Genomic DNA, 23976 nt, shown 5'->3' on the forward strand with positions numbered 1-23976 from the left:
ACCATGTTAAAATTGGTAACGACCATTTAAAAATTGTTGACAATGTCTGTAGTCTTGGAGTCTGGCTGGATTCAAGATTGTCTTTGGACTCTCACATCAATCATATTTGTAAGAAGGTGAATTATAGCTCCAAAGCCCATTTGTTTTGTGCACGTTTTTTCTGTACACGACTTAGTGCTTTTGCAACTTTAGATCTTCTCCAAACTTGTATCAATGAAGGACCCTTATGCACAGATGTGCCTAGAACAATGACGTCATGATGACGTCATCCAGTGATTTATTATTGATTTTTCAATATTTAATTCAGCCCATTGACTTTGCACACGTTTTCAAGGCAACATTTTGGTTGTTCAGCAATATTCAAATGTCATCAAAGTTACACCAACGGAAAACCTTGAAGCAAAGATAATACTCAAATAATTACGTCATGATGATGTCATGAAGTGATTTATTATTAAATTATTAATATTTAAATATTACGTTAATGTTGTTAAAATCCATATAAAATCATCCGTGGCTTCCCACTACATGTACATTCTGCTTGCGGCACATGCCAAGTTAAAATTGGGTCTTCATTTCATTTCGTGTGGGTCAAATCATGTGATCCGTCCGGTCGAAAGCCGAAGTGGGCTTATTGTTAAAAGTGGTAATTGGTACAATTTCGTTTCAAGTGTGGCAGTGGGTGGGGGTATAGTATTCTTCAAATCATCTACTGATGATATCAAGAATTACAGCATTAAGAATTATTACTTTTTCATTTGCCCTTTTTAGCTTGAGCCTTATAATGTGGCCTTAGTTGGAGAAGTGGAGGCCAAACTAACAGATGTACTTGATCAGCTGAAACTACATTTTGCTCCAGAGCCTGTTGGTATGGTAAGTAGTCATTTCTAAGGAAAATCCCAAAACTTTAAATGTTCTGTTCTCTTATAGAATGTGCAGTTCAAAAGGTGAGGCATATCTGGTAAGAAGAAGGGATTTAGAAAGTCTCCATTTGAAATAAGTTGTGTTTATTCTTGTATGTAAGTCTGTCAAATATTCAAATTGAGGACACCATGTTGACTGGTCGCCTTGCATGCATACATGTCCATCGCCATTTGGAAAATCACGGTGCACTTCATCACTCGTTGGTCAAATGTGCCCACATTCACGATCTAAACCTCAGTCTCTATAAGGTGTTTCCACCCATTCTTTTAAAAAATAATAGGTAGTTTCTTGTAGATGTACCAGACAGCCTCTAAAATTCTACTTGAAAAAAAAGCCTGTATTTAGTTGATCAAGTTCCAGAAAACCTCACCTTTTTTCGTAGAATTTTCGATGCAGAGTTTGGGCAACTCAAACCCTATCCATTTTTGCAAAATTCGATTAAAAATAGTGTGGTCCCTTGGGTTAGAAATCAATTTATTGCACCATGTCTACGGGGAGTCGGGCGACCACGTGTTTGTACACAATGCATGTGCAGTTGCCCATTTTGGTCCCTACACATAGGCCCAGTACACAACCATAACTCACATCTGTTGAGAGTGTGTTTGTTCCGTGTCTCTGACATTGGCGTTGTTCAGAATCTATCCGGCCTAGACAGGCAGGTTTGCGCACCAACATTTTCACACCTTTTTCAAATCACTTTTACATTATTTTTGCACAGTTTTTGCTTTATTGTCACTTTATTTTTGCTCACAATTTTTTTGCACAACGTTCGCAAATTGTTCACTCTGTGCTGTTTGCATATTTTTCGCTATATTTTTGCAATTTTATTGCACTGTTTTCACACACTCTTCCCACCATTTGCTCATTTTTGCACCAGATTCACTGCGAATTCACAGAGGGGAAAAGTGACGGTCAAAATGCGAAATTCACCGGCGAATGCGAATTTTTTCCCAGGTGTTTTCCCAGGGATCAACTTTCAATTGCATTGTAGTGTATCTATATTTTTGGGTTACTTATTGGATTGGAAGTGTTTTTATCAGGTGATATTGCATTAATTGTTCATTATGTGCCACAGCCAGAATTCGTTGGATGCTTTGTGTTATACAGCTATGCAGATGGTGGTTGTTATTTTTTCCACTTTTATGAATGCAAAGTGATTATTCAAGTTTGAACAGTGAAACTTCTAGATTTGTGCGTGAAGTTGTAAGTTTACTCATTGCCTCTTCTCCTCAAAGGTCATTCCTGTCCCTTCCTGATCATTTTGATTCATGACATACTTGCAAAGACATTCATTATGACAGAGAGTACATATACACCCATGGAGTTTCAATTCAATCCAATGTGGGCGTTTGTTTTTATATCCATTACAGCCTCACTCTTGTCAGTCCTTTGACATGTACATTGACTACATCAATGGGAAAGTTAACATTTGGGCTGACTTCTCTTGGAAAAATAAGCAATAAAAGAAAATGCATAAAATTGGTTGAAATCTATTGGAAGGCATCACTTGAAAACTACTAAAGAACTGCTTGAAAAGAAAATACTTTAAGTTGATATCAGACAAATGTGGGGGGGGGAAGTAAAATTCAGCCTTTGACATAGATGTATGTTTTCATTATTCCAAGCATCATCTCACACAACAGGACGTTAATTATAAAAGAAAGTTTCATAATGATGCATGTTTTGCTGTATAACTTAACAGATTGAACCTGTCCTGCTTACTGTGGAGAAGAATGAACAGACTTTTGAGAACCCAGAGGGCCCCAGGGGTGCTTATGGAGTCTCCTGGTCACCCCCTCAACCCAACTGGAATCCATGGCTCAACTGTAACATTGATGAGGGGCCATTAGCACAAGTGAGTCTTTAAAAAATAAAAATGGATAAAACAGTCCACCTCATTTTTAGAATGTTTGCAGTATCAACATTTTTAGAAGATTGTAGAGAGAAGGATACAGAAAGAGAAAACTCTAAAATTACTTCTGTATCTCACCAATACTTGGGGATTTTTTCACAACAAACCAGTCTAAGGTGCAGTATGATATGTTGAAAAAATCTGAACTTTTTAAAATGTCAAGATACTTCAGCCATTATTCTCAACTACACCTGTAAGTGGGATCCTACAAATGCTGTTTCTTGAGAATCATTTGGACAAGATGTGTAGAAAATTCTCAATATAACATTGTTTTTTGTACACTCTGAGGCAGGACTGAAGAGCGATACCTAGTAAGTACATGACCATCTTAGGGTACGTCACATGGTGGCCCGGCCTCACATCTATGGACTAGTTAGACCTTTGCTTAACGTATACATGTACAGTACCGAGAGGATTACTCAAGCATGAGTTCATGTACATGTGCATATCACCTACTTTTAAACGTGTATATAAAGATCAGCAAGTTGCAGATCTGCATATTTGGTTGCACAAAGTAGTTCAATTCTTCCAGATTTCAAAGTCCACTTCATATTAAGAAATTTTTCATCTAATCCTTTTGCTATTTCATTTCACCCCTTCTCTAAAATCATTTTTCTGTTGAGTAGAAACTTCTTTATGTAAAATGTTGGATTAATTCATTTTATTCAGATGATCTGAGTTTGTGTTGTATTGTTTTTAGATGACGTTGGAAGATGTCAGCAAAGAACTCTATCAGGACTCGCAGCGTAAAAGGCAGGATCTCAGGTTTCAAAAGGTAAAAGCAGTGCTGTGTTCTTGTCTTCAAGTGTTGACAGATTTATTGTTTTTCATCAAAGATGTGACTCCTAATTACTGTAATTTTAGGAGTATACGTTGATTCTCATGCTGAAAAATGTCTGGGCGTCTTATACGGCGACTTTTGATGGACAAAATCAATCACAAAAGCGCCGCCTAGACCATGCATACCACTTGCTGGTGGCACAGTCATTTTTTGTTGGTTGACATTTACATCTTATAACTCAAGCCTTGAAGAATAAATAAAGACTTAAGTTGCCCGGATTTTAAGTTAACAGAAGTCCATGAGTGATGGAGTCACGATACACACATGAAATGTGTCTAAACTTTACTTGCTCTGCTGTGGCAACATTTTTTAGTGATTATCTTCCCGCTTTTTATTCATGTTTATGGTGTGTTTTTTTGCAAACAAATAATCATTTTACTGAGATTTTTTATTGTTGTTATCTAAAGATTTATTTCTACCATTAAATAAAAGCAACCACTTAAATGGTTAATCTTCATGTGGTAAATCTTTCGCCCTTTTGCCAATCGTGTTCAGTGTGACTTGCCCCAGAATTTGGGTTTGCTTTCATTTGAGTTTTCTGATGACAACACTTTCTGTGGTCACATGGTTATTGGAAAGAGTCAGCGATTGGACTGTTCATGAATGGGTCTGTGGTAGCAGTCAGGCTAGCCTGAAAGCAGGATTTGTCACGGTTGCGGTACGGGTGTTGTATGCAGTGTGTGTGCCGTGTGCAGCATGCATGCAACACAAGTGGTTCTAATGCGAGGTCTCATGGCAGTTTTTGAAATTTTTGAATTGATTTTGCACCGGATGTAGTGTTGTGGACTTTTCAAGTTACAGAGGTATTTTTAGAAATAGTCGGCCTATGAGATAAAATGGTCTTCCAACTTCGAGCTATCAAGAGTTTATTGTATTTGTACATCCTCGTCTGCATAACTTTTGCTGGCCGCTTGTAAAAATAGTCAACAACTGCAGCACGGCCTGCACAGGGCAATCATCCAGCCAGCAAAAATTGTAAAATTTTGAGGACTTAAACTTTGTTTTGAATGGTGGCACACATGCCCACTTTTCTTACATTTATTATTAACCACTTCATACCGGGGCACTTTTCAATGTTGATGATGCTGGGCCGGCATAATTATCAATTTTTCCGTTTCCAAAATTCTTAAAAAATTCGTCATTTCATTTAATGGACGTTTATAGCCGCACGAAGTAATCTTTAGGCACTACTCTAAGTTGACAGGTGACCTTCGTTGATGCCCGAGTATTTCAGCCAGGCCTGCAGCCTTGTAAAAAGAGCCCAGATTTTTCGATGTTATGTAACTTTCTTTTGTTCTCGAATCTGGCTCAGTGAACTGCTGACCTCTTTTCAATAGGGGCCAGATTAGCATGCAGCGGTGCTGTGTGGCTCATCGCTTCAGTGGTGGAGCACTTTTGTCCCCGGTGGTAATCCGCTTGCTCTCAATGCCCCAAACCCTGGTATACTGTTTCAAAACAAGGCTGGATTATCACCACTTTTGAGAGTGAAAAATGTTGATAATGCCCAGCAGCTTGGTCTTTTGTTCGGAGTACGGTCTTTTGTTACATGGCCCTGTTTCCTTTGTCCGAGTTCAGAGACCCGGGCCATGCGTATAAAGCATACATCTCTAATTCTGGAGTTGGCGGAAGGAAGTGGTTAATGGAAACATTGATGCACCGTACTGCCACTTCAGCACGCACTATGATCTTCATGCTTGGATTGTCAGTGCTGCAGTACAGCTCATACACTGTTGATGCTCACATGCTGGCTTTAAATCTTAATTTGCCGATTTTTGTGTGCTGTGGCTTATACACCACGTGGCTTATATTATGAAAATTATGATAAGGCATTTTTTACCATCAGCTATCAAAAAAGTGTTATGAAAATGCATACAAATTGAAATGATTAAATTGAATAAAGATTTGAATGGACAGTGAATCAGAAAAGGAAAAAAATGTGTATCTAAATTTGATTGCTTGTTATAATTCTGCATGTCTGTATTTGTGTGTTTATGTATTCCATATTTGCCATACTCATTTCAGATGTTGGAAGAACGACATTCCCTGCCCATCTTTGAGACCCAGCAGATTATTGTGGACACCATTGCTCGCAACCCTGTGGTTATCATCCGTGGAGCCACTGGCTGTGGCAAAACTACACAGGTCCCCCAGTTCATCCTGGACAGCTTTATTGAGAGAATGAGGGGAGCTTTCTGCAACATCATTGTCACCCAGGTATGGAGGGCAGACTTGTAAAGACGGAAATATGAAATAACAGTCCCTTGTCAGGTAGATAGTAATATTTGACAGCCTTCTGCGAAGTGTATTTAACATTCAAATAAGTACATGTAAATTGAATTGTAATGATCTTACCACCTTTTATTTATATAGTTGAAATGAAAAGGTAGATACACCTGCACCAAAAGAGTTTCCCTTCTAGTAATTTGGACTCCAGTAGTTCCTTGTAGTGAGTTCCTTGGTGTGTTTGTTTCAGTGGAATAAGAAATCATTTTCTATACAAGTATTGAACCAACATCAGGTTTTGAAATGACTTATTGGGCTGTTTTTAAAAATGTGCCATTATCTGCTGGTGCAAAATTACCAGACAGTACACTTCTTCTACATTTAAACTTTAGTGTTTTAGAAAATTCCAGACTGCAGTATGCATGTATCCATCTATGACATTAGCCCTTTGTTGCTTGAAATCTGATGGATATTTTCATGAAGTCAAAATGCTGGAACTTTATTTGGGTCTGTATATACATGATAGGATGCCCAGTTCTTTACTTTATCAGAAGTATTTTTGGGTTTTTTAAAATTCATACCTCATAGCCCTGGAGCTGAATTGTGTTGAAATACAAAGAAATTCTGTATTAAAAAAATTAATTTAAGTGTAGAGAAAAAGATAATATTTACAGAAATCAAAAATCCTCTTAGAAATATTAATGGAAAATACAAGATAAACACAAAATGGATTATATTGTATGTGTATGCAGCTGCAGTCCGGCGGCTTTGGCCTGGCTGCTGTGGCAAAGTTGAATAGTCTGACGGGCTTGAGATAGTCAATTTTGACTGAAGTTGCCCTGCCTCCTGACATGCCTGATAATAATGAAATTCTGTATCAGGGCCCATACCATATTTGGATGTTCACAGGAAAATTCTTGGGTTCATTGAACTGAGTAAGCAGTTTCTACTCCCCCACAGTTTTCATTAGATGTCAACGACGATTTGTCATCCAAGATGGTCCTTTCACCCCAACTTAACATCCACGGCTCTTGTTGACGTTCATACTAGACATAATCTCTTTAGAGGCTGGTTGAGTCTTCAGTCTTGCCATAACTCCGACTTGGGGAAACCTTCGCCAAGAGCATGGAATTTGTAGCCAAGGCTATCTAAAGACAATGTGATTGTCTCCAGTTTCTGGCTTAACCTACTGTAGACCTTGTGCGCATACATAACTGATCACCAGGGTGATTTTGATTCCACCATTTTGGTGACCACCCCTTCATTTGTTGCTGTCCATTAATGTTGCCAAAGACACTGCAATCAACAATTCGGTCCTCACTTGTTTACGAAGTGAATTAAAATAAAAAGGCTTGTTGTGTAGCTGTTGGATGCTCAAACAGGGTAGGGAAGACAGGCATGTCTCTCTCGCGTTTTCCTGCCTGTGGCTGTGTAGTGAACATTATCTTTCTGGTAAGACATGAAATAAGTAGCCTACCGGTTGGGCAGCTGCAGCCTAGGCTGATGTTAGCACACCACTACCTGGCACTGCTGGTTAGGCAATGCCTATTTTCATTCTAGTCCACTGGTGTGGCCAGGATGTACACGGATATAACAGTAGAAGGCCATTGAGTGTGACGGCTTTTAAAGTTTAAAACACATTTTGAAAGAAAGCAATTTAGGCCTACAGCCCTTTGTGTACTGGGAATGTAATTATTATTGCAGAGGCAAAAAGAGAGACGTTCTCTCTGGCGGAAGTTGGATAGGAATCAGTAACCTGCACGTTTTTACTTAACAAGAAAACTCAGAAAATGCTCTAAAATGTCTAGTATTCAATGAGAACAAAAACAAGTATGCTACCGTATGTGAATTCAGACCGTAAAACGCGGGGTGAGACTGACAGTGTTTGGTCACAAGAGGGCGCTAGTCAAAATTATCTATGCATGACTGCGTACAGCGCACATGTTCGGCGGAACAATGCATGATGCAGTTGAAACAAATGAAAGGAATGGAATCAACGTGACTCAAAGAAAAGGAACCAGCGTCAGGTGAGAGTAGGGCGAAAACTTGACCTGGTTACACACATAAACATGTGCGCTAACCTTACATACCTAGTGTGGACTTGTGAACAAAACATGTCCACACAATGCAGGAAAGGAAGACGTTATGTGGACTTACACATGTCCACAGAACATTTCCCCTTCTCTGAAAAAGAAGTTTAGAGGCATTCAGGAGTAGGGGCCATAAATGAAACAGGAATAGTCAAGGAAACCTTGGACAAAAAGCCAGCTGAAAATTGTGTTCCCAGTTCAAGAAAAATGAGTATTTCCACTTAGTTTTCTTAACTGCACAAAAAGAAAGGAATGTCCACACTAGGTATGTGAGGTAGTACACACAAGATGGAGTACACACAACACCATTGCACCTTACATTATGTACATTATGTGGTCTTCTTTTGTTCAGAGGTCCACACTATGTATGCCATACCTGGGCACAGTGGTTGCTGTAAACCTGACAAAACTCCCTGACAGGATTTGTATCACAAAGTATGATGCAAATATAGTGCATAAAGTCACCAAGCTAGACTAGCAACATCAGGAATATCACAAGAGCCCTTTGCAGCCCTCAGACAATAAAAAAAGTAAAGCAAATGCCCCAAATTACAACTTTTCAAGACAGCAAGTAGCACAAGCTCTGCTATAATTCGGGTGCCAACGGCAAAAAAGGCCTCCTGTTCCAATGTCACTGGGCCAGCGCGTCCGTCCACTCACATAGGCTGTTCAGTCGTTATGGTCATACTCCTTTTGTATAACTTTTAGGTCAGGCTTTGCTCATAGTAACCCCAGTATTACCAGTCAGTAAACAAATAAAAAGAATGAAATAATTTCCTAAACGGGTCCCCAGTACAATAAGTAGGGTGAAATGACCAGAAGGGAGTCACCCAGGGCTCTGAGATTGGAATGGCATAGCCGAAACTTCCTCTCAAAAGTACATGCCTACACCTACCAAACATAAACTTGTTACCAGTCACCACAGGATGCAGCTCCCCACACACCAATCGATCAAGTATGCACCACACTGACCTTGAAGTTGGTTAGGATAAATAACATGCATATCGATTGATGTGCTCTTTGCAAGTTCCATTGAGAAGCGATGAATTGCAATCATGCCTGCCGCCCAATTACATGCCCCCATTGTGTGGTGTGGTGTAATTTCCTCTTCTTTGCTGGACAGCAGTGTTACTATTCAGAGGAATTGACAGTCTAGCAGTGCATGGGCCATGTGGCTGAACCAGCCATTCACTGGGCACACCAGGATAATGAATTCTGCGCAGCGGTATTGTCTTTACTAATGCGGCCAGATTCCACGAGCGCAACTGTAATGTATAGCTCATCTCTGGAGCGCTTTTGTCATTGCTGATAATCTGCTTGGGTTGGCAGTGGCAATCAAATGGTACTGGTTCATTGATGGATTAATGCCATGATTGGCAAGTCCCAGCAGCTCTGTGTTTTGTTAAAGAAAGTTCCGATTTTGGGCACCCTGGCCATGAAACGCCACACTTTGTCTCCAGTACCAGGCACCTGGCTGCTAGTATGTGAGTTTACAAAAAGTGAAGTCCCCTTAAGCTGACCCCTGGTCCAAAATAGTATTTGAGACACTGCAGATGTTCAGCTCATTCAAGTACAGAGGTGCTACAACTTGAAGATGAAAACTCAAAAATCATTACAAATGTTAAAATGTTTAGGCAGAATGTTCTCTGTCTAAAACTATTATGAATGTGACCTGTTTGATCAACCAAGCTTTGTGAGAAGTTGGACTGTACATCTAGCTGTATGCATAACTTCCTCGACATCCAGAATACTTCCGGCAAATCACTTTATGATCATATGGATTTTGATTAATAATTCTTTCCTGCTTTTGCCTCAGGTGATGCAATGATCGTTAATAAATTAACTCTGGTGTGCTTGCTTACCTCGCTTAAAAGTACAAATAACTGTGGAGGTGTAAACCATAAAGCTTTTCTTTCTGACAGCCTCGTAGGATTAGTGCTGTGTCCATTGCTGAGCGAGTTGCTGTTGAGAGAGGGGAAGATCTTGGCATTAGCTCTGGTTACTCAGTGCGATTTGATACAGTAAGGCCACGCCCTCAAGGGGCAGTGCTCTTCTGTACTGTTGGTGAGTTAATGTTATTTGGCAGAAATTATGGCACTTGGCTACACTGTGGCTACTGCATGACTGAATTTGTGCAAATCCTTTGCCAAATGGGTCAAAACACTGACAAAGGTTCCTTCCATTCTTTTTAACTTTATACAAATTTCCCTGAGCATTTTGCATCACATTTAAATGAATTCCCCAAGCCAATGTGACAGGCATGTAAGCTAGTGAAAGTAATAATTGAAACTGTTAGTTTGGCCTTACATTTTTATATCCTGACAGCGAAGGTGAAGGGGCATGGTATTCCACCTTTTCCTTCCCTGTGTGGGTTAGTGTGTTTGTGACCAGAAAAAGTCTCATCAGCATAATAACTTGAGAAATACTTTACGTGAACATTGGGTTTGTATTGCTCTTGGTACTTCCAAGAAGCGTATTGCATTCTGGGCTGGAAGACCAAGATAACGTATGTACATGTTTGTAGGTACTCTACTTCGGAAGTTGGAGGCTGGTCTGAGAGGTGTGTCCCATGTTATTGTGGATGAAATTCACGAACGAGATCTTAACGTAAGTATGTGGGTAGGCAGTATCACGTTTAGGGATTAAGCTGTTTTGTTAGGAACATAGGTATCGAGCTCCTTGAACGAGAAATTGCCCCTATAACATTTTTGATCCCCACAACAATTGAACATATGTAGTCCCTACTACTGCAGAACAAGTACATGTAATTTTTGTCTTTTCTCTCTCTCAGTGATTGCATTTTATCAGTGAGTGTTTGTTTAGCAATTAGTTATGCATGAATCTGGAATCCATCATTTCTCAATCGGCTCTTAAAAAGTAATTTTGCTGGATTGCATATCTGAATTTTGAGAAACAATAGTATTAGTTAAATTGTGGTTTTGTTTTGTGTAGCACTGAAAGGTATCTAATAACCTCTGATGACATGATCAGGTGTATGCTTGTGCAGATATGCAGGCACATAAATCATTGTCAACCTAACTGGTGGCTTATGCCAGTTTGTCATTAGGTTCTTGCAAGTGATCTCTGACAGATTGATGAACATGTCCTTTCAGACTGATTTTCTGCTAGTGGTCCTACGTGACATGCAGAGAGCCTTTCCAGAGATGCGCATCATTCTGATGTCAGCTACCATTGATACTACCATGTTCAGTCGGTACTTTGGTGACTGCCCTATTGTTGAAGTCTATGGGCGATCATATCCTGTGCAAGGTACCAGTGTTGCTGATTTTCTGTTTACATATAACTAAGCAAATTTAAGCTTGCCCTGAATCATTAGGTATAGCAACAGTGATTTTGATGTGGCGAATTCAAATTATCATGTTCACGTGAATTTAAAGAACTCAATATACCAGCTTTTATTCAACTTTTACTTGCAGAAGGCTTATTTGAAGTGCAGTTGGATTTTATTTGGAATAATGATGACATAATGATGACATCCTAAAAAGTGAATTTTTTTAAACATATCTGAGGTAGTATTTGATCAGTTTTATTGCTGGGTAAGTATAAGAAGTTCCATAGAGTTTAAAGAAAGAAAAAAAAGAAAAATAAATAGTGCTGTCAGGGTGACATTATCTTACAAATTCTTATTTGTGAATATTGAATATTTTCTTCTTGGCATTGCTTCTGTGGAACTCTATTGCGTGTAGGTCAAAGCGCATGCTTTTAGTCAGTATTGAATGTTTGCGATCCAGAACTAGGAAAATGACTGTACCAAACCTATGAACAAGTGACCAAAGGAATTGTCTTTTGTGGTGGAGGCGCTGTTGATGTACACTTGCATGACCTGTATTTGTAACTTTCAAACCCTGTTGGTCTTAATGACTTTTGTGCAGATGTGTTAGTGCTTACTGTTTGAGTTCAGAGTATTTTTTCAAATAAAACAATATGAATAAAAATTACTTTATATCGGGATTGACGACAAAGCGAGAGTGGATTGTGTAATATACCAGCAGTACTGAGATTCCATATGTACGGTAAGTAGTGATCACGCAAAAATTGTGCAGTTGATCAGCCTCTATTAGCTGGTAACCAAAGCACTGAATGTGTTCTGTAACCCCAAAGAGTCAGAGAACCAGTTTAGTTTTTGAAACCAAGAAATATGCCATTTCAAAATTTTTTTAAAATTAAAGCATTATGAATTTCCTCAGTGATTCAGCGGAACTGTGGATGAGGAATTGAACAAAAAAAACAGGCAGGATGTTTTCTGTATGTACAAAAGCATTTCAAATCTAAGTGTTTCATTCGAAAAAAGGGAAATTTTGACAGGTCACAATACAGTCAGTCAAATGTCATTTGTTGAAGTACTTATACATAAAATCTTGACAACTTGTATCTCAGGGGAATGGATTTATCCTATTAAAATTATTACATAAAATAAACCAATTTATCGTGGTACCTTCAAGTGGCAAAACTTTCGTTTGTTCACAACGTGAAGTGCTGCACATAGTCCTATTTTTTTCACTTGGGCTTCCCTATGTGTGGTGACATGACCTTTCCCTTTGTGGTAACATGGCCACTGCAGTGTCAGTGACTGGACTGCCTGAAGGGGACTACAATTGGGCCTGCGTTAGCAATCAGGTTAGCTTCAGTAGCTTGAAAGCCAGGATTGCAGTTTTAGGTAGCATTGGTTTATTCAACCTGCATACAACTGGTGCTTGTGAGAAAAGAAATGCACTTGGCAGTGATAACTCCTACCCCTATGCAGACTTCCAATACTTTCAACGCCGTTTGAAGCATTTCTGTTAGTGGAATGAGTATATGAAACACACAATTTTTGAAGAGGAACATCAAATAAACAAACAAACAAACAAACAAACAAACAACCCAACAACCCAACAAACAAACAAACAAACAAACACCCCAACAAACAAACAAACAAACACCCCAACAAACAAACAAACAAACAAACAAACAAACAGAAGATGATTGCAAACAACCAACACACCGGCTACCATGCGAGGGACACAGACAATACCCGGCTACCATGCAAGGGACACAGAGAAATGCCCGGCTACCGTACAAGGGACACAGAGAAATACCCGGCTACCATGCAAGGGACACAGAGAAATGCGCGGCTACCGTACAAGGGACACAGAGAAATACCCGGCTACCATGCAAGGGACACAGAGAAATGCCCGGCTACCATGCAAGGGACACAGAGAAATGCCCGGCTACCGTACAAGGGACACAGAGAAATACCCGGCTACCATGCAAGGGACACAGAGAAATGCCCGGCTACCATGCAAGGGACACAGAGAAATACCCGGCTACCATGCAAGGGACACAGAGAAATGCCCGGCTACCGTACAAGGGACTCAGAGAAATGCCCGGCTACCATGCAAGGGACACAGAGAAATGCCCGGCTACCATGCAAGGGACACAGAGAAATCCCCTTCATTCTGCGGAAGATCGAGTGGCATTCCATCTATACTTGTAATTCTGTGCTAATTCCTGCTGGCAGTACCATCCTCTGTCCAGTTCAGGGTTAGCCCATGCCACGCTTTAAGGGTCTGAGCTGTAGTGCGTGCGAAATACGAATGCTCAGTTCCCCAACTTTACCACCGAAGCATCACAGTCAATGATAGTGCAGAGTGGCACTGCACTCAGGGTGAAATTTTCGCCTGCACACTGAGGGCCGAGCATGATGCCTATTGAACCCGATTGCTATAGTTCCTCAAGCTTCCCTACCCTTGTGCATCGCAGTCATCAAAAGTGTAGAGTGGTTCTGAACTCGGGGTGCACCACCACCACCACGCGTAACAGTTCCCAAGTAATGTCGGCCAGCAGCGACCTGTCCTCAGCCTACTGTAGCCTACACCTACCCACCTGTTTGGCTCACAACTCCATGGCCACATGCTTCCCACGCCGGTGGTGCCGACCACCTCGGGTGCCGTCATCTTCAAACATCTTTTCAACTAGTGCACCAGGGCATGATAGAGATGCTACTCTGCCTCGGACCAACAACCCATTGCTATCCGGGGCAGCCCCTGCAGAGACAATGCCGGGCCATGAGGACACTGCACCACCCGCGTCCCAGGCAGCAGAATCACCCTGGATCACAACCATTCCCATTCATGCGGCATGACTCACAAGGCTTGCGGTGGGACGACCCCACGCAACCCACACGCCAGCCCCACTGAGCGCCCTGCGCCTCGAATGACTGTCTTCAGTCACTCTTCATTGCGGGCATCCAGGCTTGGGTAGACACAATCTGCCACCGGACTGCCCCCTGCCTTAGATGATGTGGCCCCAGTGGACGCAATACGGGTCACGCAGGCACGATGCAGACCACAACTCAGGTACCCGGTCTGCTTTGCGGCCGAGGCCTCTGTATACTGTATGTCACTCTGTCGTCTACCTCCACCTCTACACTCGTGCCTCAAACCTACCATTCTTTGGTGCATCCAGGCGTGCAGTAGACACTAAACTCTACCAGGCTGCCCTACGTTGTCTTTTGAAGCAACCTATGGTGAATACGAGACCTGGTCACACAAATTTAGTGCATGCTGCTGCTCAAATAACTGTCATTACGCTATGCATAAGACCCTGACCGGCGCCTGAGACCTCTGCACCGGGAGTGCTAAGCCGTGAAACATTGAAGTACACTATCCAGGTGGACTGTCCATGATTCTTTGGGCTACCACAGTAAATACGACTTTAGACTATGTACGAGCAGCCTACTGGGTACAACCTTTCCACCACCGGTACCTGCTCATGGAGGCCTGCAGGAGACGATTTGACCTGCCACATGTGGGTGGTGTAATCCCCCTGCATTGTTAGATGGGCCAAAATAACGTGGCTCTTTGAGGGTTAAAATCTCAGATGCTTTTTATGCCCCAGAGACACAGCATACCAGTGAAGTCCTCTAACGTGGTGAACTTCAGTGTTTCCTCGACTCTCCTCATGCATTGTTGCCAAATTACATTGTTGGAAAAATGATGAATTCATTCAATTAAATACTGGTATTAGTAACCTTGTAATATGTGCTATTGAACCATAAAAACAGCAAATTGGAACATTGTCTGTAGAATATCATTTGAACTTTCCAGCAGGTACATAAACTCAATATTTATAAACAGACATATTGGGAGCTTTGTTAAATTTTCACTTTCTGTGAAATTTAAAGTGAAATATTGTTCCAATAAGGCGCTAGGGGGTAAAAAGCAAGGCACACTACATAGGGACTGCGCCACGTTACCAGTCAGATTGTATGGGCAAAACCCTAATACATCTGACTAAAAGAGTTCACCAAAAACACTCAGAAAGCAGGGTTGACATGGATTGAGGCACTTTGTGTAGTTTGTAAAAAATTACAAGTAATATCTATGTGGTAATAAAGCAAAGGGGTAACTAGGCCATTACAAACATACTTTTTCAGGCAGTTGTCCCACATGATTGTGGAAACTGACAAGTTTTGTGTGGTTTTTATGCCCATCTTAGAATGCACCTCACTTGTGATACTGAACGCCATTGATTAATCACTGTTCCAACTTGGGCAGTACCACTTTGGCCCTTTGTCATTTGGCTAGAAAATGGGGCATTTTAGAGGCTGAAAAATTGCCATGGAGAACTTTGGTTGAATTTTTGGTGGTATTCACGACAGTCTGATGAAGGGTTCTGTGTGGAAATTTGGTTATCGACAATGTCTGGGTCGGTTATGTCAATTCTTACTGGCCTACTGATGAAAGCATGACATCACTACGTCAATATTTCAGTCTGCATTCTTTTCTTGCAGAATATTATCTGGAGGATATTGTCCAGATGTTGAACTTTGTCCCACCTGCCAACATAAGGAAAAATAAAAACAAGAAGGATGACGATGATGAAGAGGAAGCTGAAGATGAATTCAGTGTAAGCTTTCAGTAAACCCCTGAATTGGTAGGAGTAAGAGCTAGTAAAGATGGAGGTACAGTAAACTTCGGCTTAAGTCGGCACTCTTGGGACTTAGGAAATTATGACGACTTACGCAAATTGCCGAGTTGTGCTGTAAGTCGTCATTTTGACATGACAACTTCCACATACACATGTATTGCCTATGTACATTATGATTCCTTGCACTGATTCAATGGCTTTGATTTACCCTGGTTTATTTCTACCTCCATGGTTGATCCCAGCAAATTCATTCTCGATTATTATCCTCATGGGTTGAAAATTCGATAATTGGTCACGTGCCTCTTAGGATGAAACAAAGACTGCAAGCCATTTGCATATCACATCACAACTCGACAGTGCAGTACGTACATTTACATGATACAGTTACGGTACAGAAAACATACACTCATCTACACGCATTGGTAAAGTTTGTTCAATAAGGCGACCCCCAAAATGGACCGAGCGCATGTGTGTAGCACTAGAGGGGTTACTGGTATTGATGTACTCAAGCTGATTGTCAACCATGGCCTGTGCTGCTAATGTACAGACATTAGTCAAGCAGTGTGGAACTTGTCACTTGATACTTCTTGGCAACCATGGTCAAGGAAACTGATACTGAAGCGTGATTTTTTTTAATGCCAACTTACACATAGGAATTTTTGTGGTTTTTTGGAAGAGGGACCAAGAAAAACATGCTGACTTATACGAAATGACGACTTATAAATGCCAACTTAGAAATGAAATTTGAAATGGAAATGCATTACAAACGATCGGGACTTTTGATATGACGAGTTGCGCGATGCCGACTTAGTTGAAGTTTACTGTACATTTAAGTGGCTAGGGGTTTGATTATATGGCCATTGAAGCTCTGTTGGCATGATGCACAGCCATAAGGAAATGATAGCATCAGATGCAGCCTTACCCTATGAAATAAGAGGACATACTTTGGCTGGTATTAAGTCTGTTCCATTACTAGAAATTAAGTTAATGATAGTGGAGTGTTGTTCTTCCTCAACTTGTAAGTGGTTCCAAAAACTGTTATTAGAAATTTATGGAATTTAAAGAGCCCAAAGGATTGTTATTTTTCATCAAAATGTACATTATAAAAGAAAGACTAACAAAAATAATCACTGTTCAGAATATTACGTGTACATATTGTGGGTCATTCTGCAACTGGGGTCCAATTTCTATGTTTTTCCCTGTCACATCTGATATATGAGTTTGTAAGCTTAGAAAACATTCTTAAATTTGCAAGAAAGACATGCAAAGAAGTAAAAAGTAGTTTTGAAGTCAATTTCAATGATGCATGTATTCTGTGTCCTGTTACACAGGTCAGGTGGAAAGGGACAGAAAAGTGTCATACTTTTGAACCTCCTTTTTATGAAATGACCTATTTGAAAAGGACCTTTCACCGTAGTTTCTTGGGTTTGTTTCCATTTCCTGGGCTTTGGGTGTGATCCTTGATGATGAATAGCATCTACTGTTGCACCACATTTGGCAAGCTGCCCCAGAACATAGACGTGTCACAATGGAATGTGTTTCCATAATAGCCAAGGTGGATGGTTTCTAATATACATATATATATTTTTGGATCAAAGTTCTGCGGAACGAAATGCAGAGTGTTTGAATGCAGCTGTAATACCTGAAACCAGCCTGGGATTATTACAATCAGGAAAAATACAATTCTAAAGTGAGAAACCATGATCTATTTGTATGTTTTTTTGTTTCATATTCTGTTACCTGCTGTTTTTATTGGCCAAATATTCTCATGATTTCTTTATTAGGAGAACCTAAACAAGCAAGTTTCCACTCAGTATTCAGAACGAACCCGTAATGCTATGGCACAGATGAGTGAGAAGGAGATGAACTTTGACCTAATTGAGGTAAGACTTGATTATTCATGTGTTTGACATCTTCAGAGTTTTGGATGCACTCTTTTGGAACATCGAAAGGAAAAACTGATGCAAATGACATATTTTGAACATTGCATTACACATGTTTACCAGCCTTGTGCTAATTCTTTTTCTAACAGGCCTTCCAAGCTTGTCAACTGTAGCCCATTTTACAGTTCACCATCCAAAGAATATTTTTATGAGGGGGTGATTTTGTGTACCAATATTAATGTACACTTTCAAACAAATTTAAAAGAAAGACAGATTTCAGTTTGAGGAATAAGGAAATGCAACAGATACATGGAACAAGAGAAATAATTTTTCATATTCATGGAAATTGTGAAGCCATAAAAATGTTCCATAATTATGTATAAAAACTTCATGTGCATAGACAAGACAACTATGGATGAAACCACATGAGTGCATAAGCACATGAGCATTAATGTGGTGGAGTCATCGAACATGTTGCCCTGCTATGAGGCGAAGAATCCATAGCATAAATGAATAGGCCTGTCACCCCTAGTTTTACTTTGAATGATTTTCTATAGTTAGGGCCTGGTTAATAGCTGGAAATGAAGGGTTTTTTTTTATTTTTGAGATTTAGAACTTGGAAATTTGACTTCCAAAGAGACATTTATGGGTAAGAGAACAAAAGATTTGAAGGACAAATGAATTTTACGTTAGTTTATAAGTTTGGTTGGGGCATTTTTCTATTCTCTTTTGCTCACTTGTTTTTTTTTGGGGGGGGGAAGTTTGTTTTTTTATTCGGGCCCTCTGCTGGCCTGGGAATCACAAATGCTCATTGCTTGTTGTGTTTGTTGGGATCAGGCAGGATGGGAAGCCCCCACAAAGAAAACCCTTTGATCACTCTGGAAATTTAAAAATTGCAGTCATGGATTAGTGAGCATTAGGCTTACTATACTGTTTTGATTTTAGTAAAAACTTGCAAGATGAATGTTGTATGGAATTATTATTATTACAAGAAAAATTGTTGCAATAAGAAAATGTCTCTGACACCGCAATTTGTGGTCACCTAGAGACTACTTAGAATTTTGTCTGATGCAGCCATCTTCCTCTTCAGACTTCATTCAATTTCAAGTTGAAATTTTGTCATGAAGGGTTTCATAATATTTTATTTTAACAGAGTTTGCATCACTACATCATTCATGCAAAGAATATTCTCTTAGCACATTTGTAGTTTTATTTAAAAGCTATTTCCATATTCTAGGATGGACTCTATATTGGGCTGTTGGGCATATCAGTTGCCTTCAAGTGTCTTGAATCTGCTTGAAACAAGCCTCCATAGTGGGATTTTTCTCATTAAAAAAGTATGAAAATAGTTACTGAATATTTGATGATTGATTATTCAGATATTTGGCACAGCCCTATTTTGAACAAAACAAAAGGAAAAGGGATCCTGGATAGGGCTTTTTCCAGTTGGGTATTGGGTATTAGGGAGATCCATCACAGCCCTGATATACATATTTCGTTCACGTTGAAAGCTATTGTTCCCTTTTTTCTCATTTTTTTATCACTACTTTGTTTATTGAGTTGTTTTCCTGTCATTTGAATTTATCTCAACTGTTATCTTTTGTTTAGTCCAGGGATATGTGTACACATAATCCATCCAGTGTACTTATTAGAACTTTCCTGCACTGTCTCGTGATAGCTCCTACTTAATAATGGTGTTAACAGTGCATTTTTATGTAGGAAAGTCAATAATCTACATCTTATCTGTATTATGTGAACAGGCATTGCTGACCTACATCAAGAACCTCAATGTGCCTGGTGCTGTCCTTGTGTTTCTGCCTGGTTGGAACTGGATCTTTGCCCTGATGAGGCACTTACAAGAACATCCAAAATTTGGTAAGCCAAGAAGGCCAGGGGTGGGATAATTATTTTTGTTTGTTTTCAAAATTCCTTAAAAAATTCATATCTTCATTTACTGGACATTTGCACCCACACAAAGGACTGTCTGGTTTCTACTCTAATCTTATAGACAACATCTATTGACACTGGAATATTTCCCCCAGACCTGCTGCCTTGTAAAAGAGCCCAGATTGTGTGGTGTTACATAATTTTTTTTTCTTCACGAAACTGGTACAATGCACTGCTGACCTCTTTTCAATAGGGGCTAGATTAGCGTGCAGTGGTACTGTGTGGCTCATCGCTGCAGTGGTGGAGCACTTTTGTCCTCGTTGGTAATCCGTTTGTGCTTAATGCCCCAAACCGTGGTATACTGTTTCAAAACAAGACTGGATAATCTCCACTATTGAGAATGAAAAAATGTTGTTAATTCCCAGCAGCCTGGTCTTTTGTATGAGTATGGTCTTTTGTTAGAAGGCCCAGTTTCCTTTGTCCGATTTCGAAGACCCCGGCCAAGCGTATAAAGAATACGTGTCCGAAACCGGAATCCCCAGCAGTAAGTGGTTAAGGGGAACAAATAGAAAACATGTAGTTCACTTGACATATTTTAAAATAACAATAAATATGTAACCATTTAAAAGACATAGTAAATTTAATGTTTACACCTTTAATTGTAATCTCAAAATGTATAAAAAGATCTTGTGTTTCCCCACCCACAAATAATCCCCTTTTGGCCTTCGTGCTCCCGGGCTGATTGGATGACGTTATTGCCAGAATGCTGAAATGTACATTGTACATATACATTGTGCACAGTACATGCAGTACCGCGTGCTTCAATAGACCACATTATGTTTCATGTACATGTAGCTTGGCCCACAGGAAAACCTGGCTCAGTTCAAGACACAGTCCTACCCTGTATTTCTTGAACTAAGACAGTGTTTTCCTGTGGGCCAAGCTACATCAAACACAACGTGGTCTGTTGAGGTGCTTGATACTTCATGTACTGTGAGCTATGTATATGTACTCTGTATATGGCAGCGTTCTGGTGTTGACATCATCAAATCAACCTGGGAATGCGAATGGCTGAAAGGGGATTTTTTTGCGGGAAGAGAAATGCAGGATCTTTCTATTCAACGCAACTAACAATATCCACTATAAACTGCAGTAGCACACGTCTCACTGTAAATTTGCAGCTTGAAAGAAGGTAAGTAAATTTTCACTTTGACCAACATAGGGCTTTGTGACTATAAGTGCAAGGCAAAGTTCATGTGTCATGCATTTTTGCATGCATTTTTACATGCTCAATGTGCATCGTTTGGTATGAGACTTCAAACAATTTTTGGACATAAATTTATGCGGAGGTAGAATCATGTAATGAAATTAAGTTTCCTGAGTCATCACTTAAAAATCGCATGCAACATGTAGGAAAGAATACACTGCTTCCTGTTTGTACCAGACACCATGCAAATGCAGTAGTACTGAAGGCTTGATTATGCACATGTCTGTAACAAAATGTCAGGCAATCATTTTGTAAATGATTGAAACTAGCAAGATATTCATTGAAGGTTTCTGTAAGTTGAGCAACACATGCTAGGGTCTATTTGTGTATGTATTTCCTGTTTAGTGGTTTTTAACTCAATCTCCCGCCTATGTAGCGACTACCATGCAAGATTTTCCATACCAGAGTCGCCAGTATTGTATACCATACACGCATACACATACTTGGTAGCTAGTCTGTAAGTGGCTGCCTGTGGACACACACACATTATATACAATATACACTATCAAAAGACCGTGCCATTTATTGGCCACTGTCCCATCATGAGTGCAATCTTTCTTATATTTGAGTTATTATCATTACTTCTATACATGTTTCTTTTATCTAAAAAAAAATTGTCGTGTTTGGTAAAAGTGCACAGAAACTTTGGGTGCCAGGTATACAGTCTTATGTAAGTAAACCATGCAGCCAGCATTATGGCTAAAGAGCAAACAGGCCAGAAGCTAAGATCTATAGCCTCCTGGGCAACATCCAGAAGGACTGTTTGGAGCACAGCCACTGTGGCCTCTGGAACACCATGGTCTATAACACACGATGCAGCATTAGCATTGATGTGCAGTTGTGCTACACCACCAGCTTTAAGAGATTGAGAAATGTGATCACCTTTCCAACCAGATGACCTGGATTGCGATTAGCAATCATCTTCCCCAAGGCATTGGCATTGGCTTTGCCAAGGTTCAAGTGTGGGAGTTCAAGGATCTACACTCTGTCATCCTCGCCCAGTATGGGGAGCACTTTGCTGAGCAGAGCTGGATCCCCATACTTCTGCTTGCCTTCTACTCAGAGTCAGGTCTCCTGAAGGGTCTTAAGGACTGTGAGGCCATCACTGCATTCCAGAAGTAAATTGAGGTCTGGTTTCAAGTTGTTTAGAAACCAACATTCTAGCATCATCAGTAAAGTTACTCAGGGCAACAAGGCTGGCAGCTAAACACTAAACAGGAGGTTTGTCACTGACTGGGTGAACTTGACTTGTTTGTCCACCACAGAGGTGGCCCCTTGGTTACCTACATACTACAACAGCTCCAAGCCCCTTTATACCCACCTATGGGCAAGCATACGAGCAGGGGTCGATTTAGAAAAAAGTTATCACATGCACTGGTCATGTAGACTTTAAAAACTTACATGCACAAAACAAATTTGACAAGCACAAAAATGTATCCACAAGTAGTAACACTAAGTGTAATGGTATTTGTTGGTATAAAATGTGTATTCCGACATATCTTTTTAATGTAGTGAGTATTATTTGTTGATAAGAATGTGTTCTATACTGTTACACTAATTGGCATTCCCAGGTTGCTTATTTCATCGATGGATATCAATTGTTGACATTCGCAGACTCAAACTCCAAAAGTGCAGTGTAATATATTCTGACCTGGCAGGCTAGGTCCTCCCTATGCAATGATTCCAGGCATCACTCTCAAAGTCAGGTGATTCCCAAGGGGACTCATTTTCCAGTTCTGCAGCAAGTTTTGCCAATCCTCCTCCAGACTTGCCTTCACCAAGAATGTCACTATCATGATCAGATTCAGACTCAGTGGATGATGATGAATTGGATTTGTCTTCATCAGCTTCTTTGATCTGTTCATGTTGTTGCTGAGAAACTGTTTCCTCATGACTGGGCACTGTTGGCTCTTTGTCTGAAGTATTGTCAAGAAGCTTGGATTTTTTGCCATGTCTGTCTTTACCATTGGGCTTGGTGTTTGGATGCTGCCGTTTCTTGCACTGTAAGTTCCACAGGCTCCACTTCAGGATAACTCAGACTGGATTATAATTGGTGAAGCTAAAATTACTCAGTTTCACTATCAGACGAGAACACATTGCATGTGTTGATAACTTAGTACGTTTAATGTCCATTGTTATGTTCATGTGGCTAAAACCACGCTCCATGCTGGCAGTGTGAACAGGAAGAACGTGGATTATTTTGATAGTGACAAGAATATAATATCAAATCAGTGCTCTGAAATATGTAATTGCCAAGCTTTTGGTAACTGAGTACCTTCTTCAGGGCAAGCAGATTCAGTTCAGAATGAACATGGAAAAATCCATGTTCATTCCCCCTGGATGCAGCATTCCAAGTTCGAAAATGAAAAGCTGCTCCAGTTCCTTACGCTGTACATGTAATAAACCACATTACTAGTAATGCATGTATGATCCCCGCATATTCTGTAGCTACCCCGGGGGCGACAACCGACGGGCTGTTAACTATGTGGGGGCACATGTTACATCTGGGGCGCTGACAAAGGGAATTGCTGCCTGCTTTTGACAGCGAGACGGAATCCAGCCGGGAACGTACAACCAAGTCCCAGACAGAACGATCGTGCCTAAACACGCAAATCGGGGGTTCGGCGTAAATGGAAGCTGTGGCCGCATCATTTCCGTGTGTACGCAATCATGTTGCTTAGCCTCAGAGCTGTTTTGCGTGGGATTGAAGATACGGCATTGAAGGCAGCGTGATAACCGGAGGTTAATCGCTCTGATGAAAGAAACCTAGCATTTCCTTCCCACACACAGAGAGCTCAGCATCGCTACTACAAATCCTACGCAGTGGAAGAAACTGAAAGTAAGGGATGGAGCTCTTACTCTTAAGGGGTGAGACAATTAGTACTGCAGGTAGCTGTAGGAATCTATGGTCTCACTGTTGCACAGCACTTTTGTGTGCCACCACATACCCTCGGTGACGTAACCGTCTGCATCCTGCGGAAAGCGTCATCTGATGCACAGCGTAAGGAACTGGAGCA

At 40.5% G+C, this 23976-nt stretch overlaps 1 protein-coding gene across 4 annotated transcripts in view; it reads left to right on the forward strand.

Moving 5' to 3' along the window:
* Positions 1–23976, forward strand: part of dhx9 (DExH-box helicase 9) — a 202930-nt gene that overhangs the window by 109222 nt on the left and 69732 nt on the right. For all 4 annotated transcript variants that reach the window (XM_087143419.1, XM_022239222.2, XM_022239223.2 and 1 more), the window contains 10 exons: positions 772–873; positions 2627–2779; positions 3537–3611; positions 5700–5891; positions 9913–10054; positions 10515–10597; positions 11104–11260; positions 15786–15901; positions 17707–17805; positions 19566–19680. In XM_087143419.1, the coding sequence (XP_086999545.1) occupies positions 772–873; positions 2627–2779; positions 3537–3611; positions 5700–5891; positions 9913–10054; positions 10515–10597; positions 11104–11260; positions 15786–15901; positions 17707–17805; positions 19566–19680 (1234 nt within the window). The remainder of the gene's footprint in view (positions 1–771; positions 874–2626; positions 2780–3536; positions 3612–5699; positions 5892–9912; positions 10055–10514; positions 10598–11103; positions 11261–15785; positions 15902–17706; positions 17806–19565; positions 19681–23976) is intronic.

Source organism: Acanthaster planci, linkage group LG11 (assembly GCF_054643075.1).
Source record: "Acanthaster planci isolate LZ-2023a linkage group LG11, COTS_SCS, whole genome shotgun sequence".
Lineage (NCBI taxonomy): Eukaryota > Metazoa > Echinodermata > Asteroidea > Valvatida > Acanthasteridae > Acanthaster > Acanthaster planci.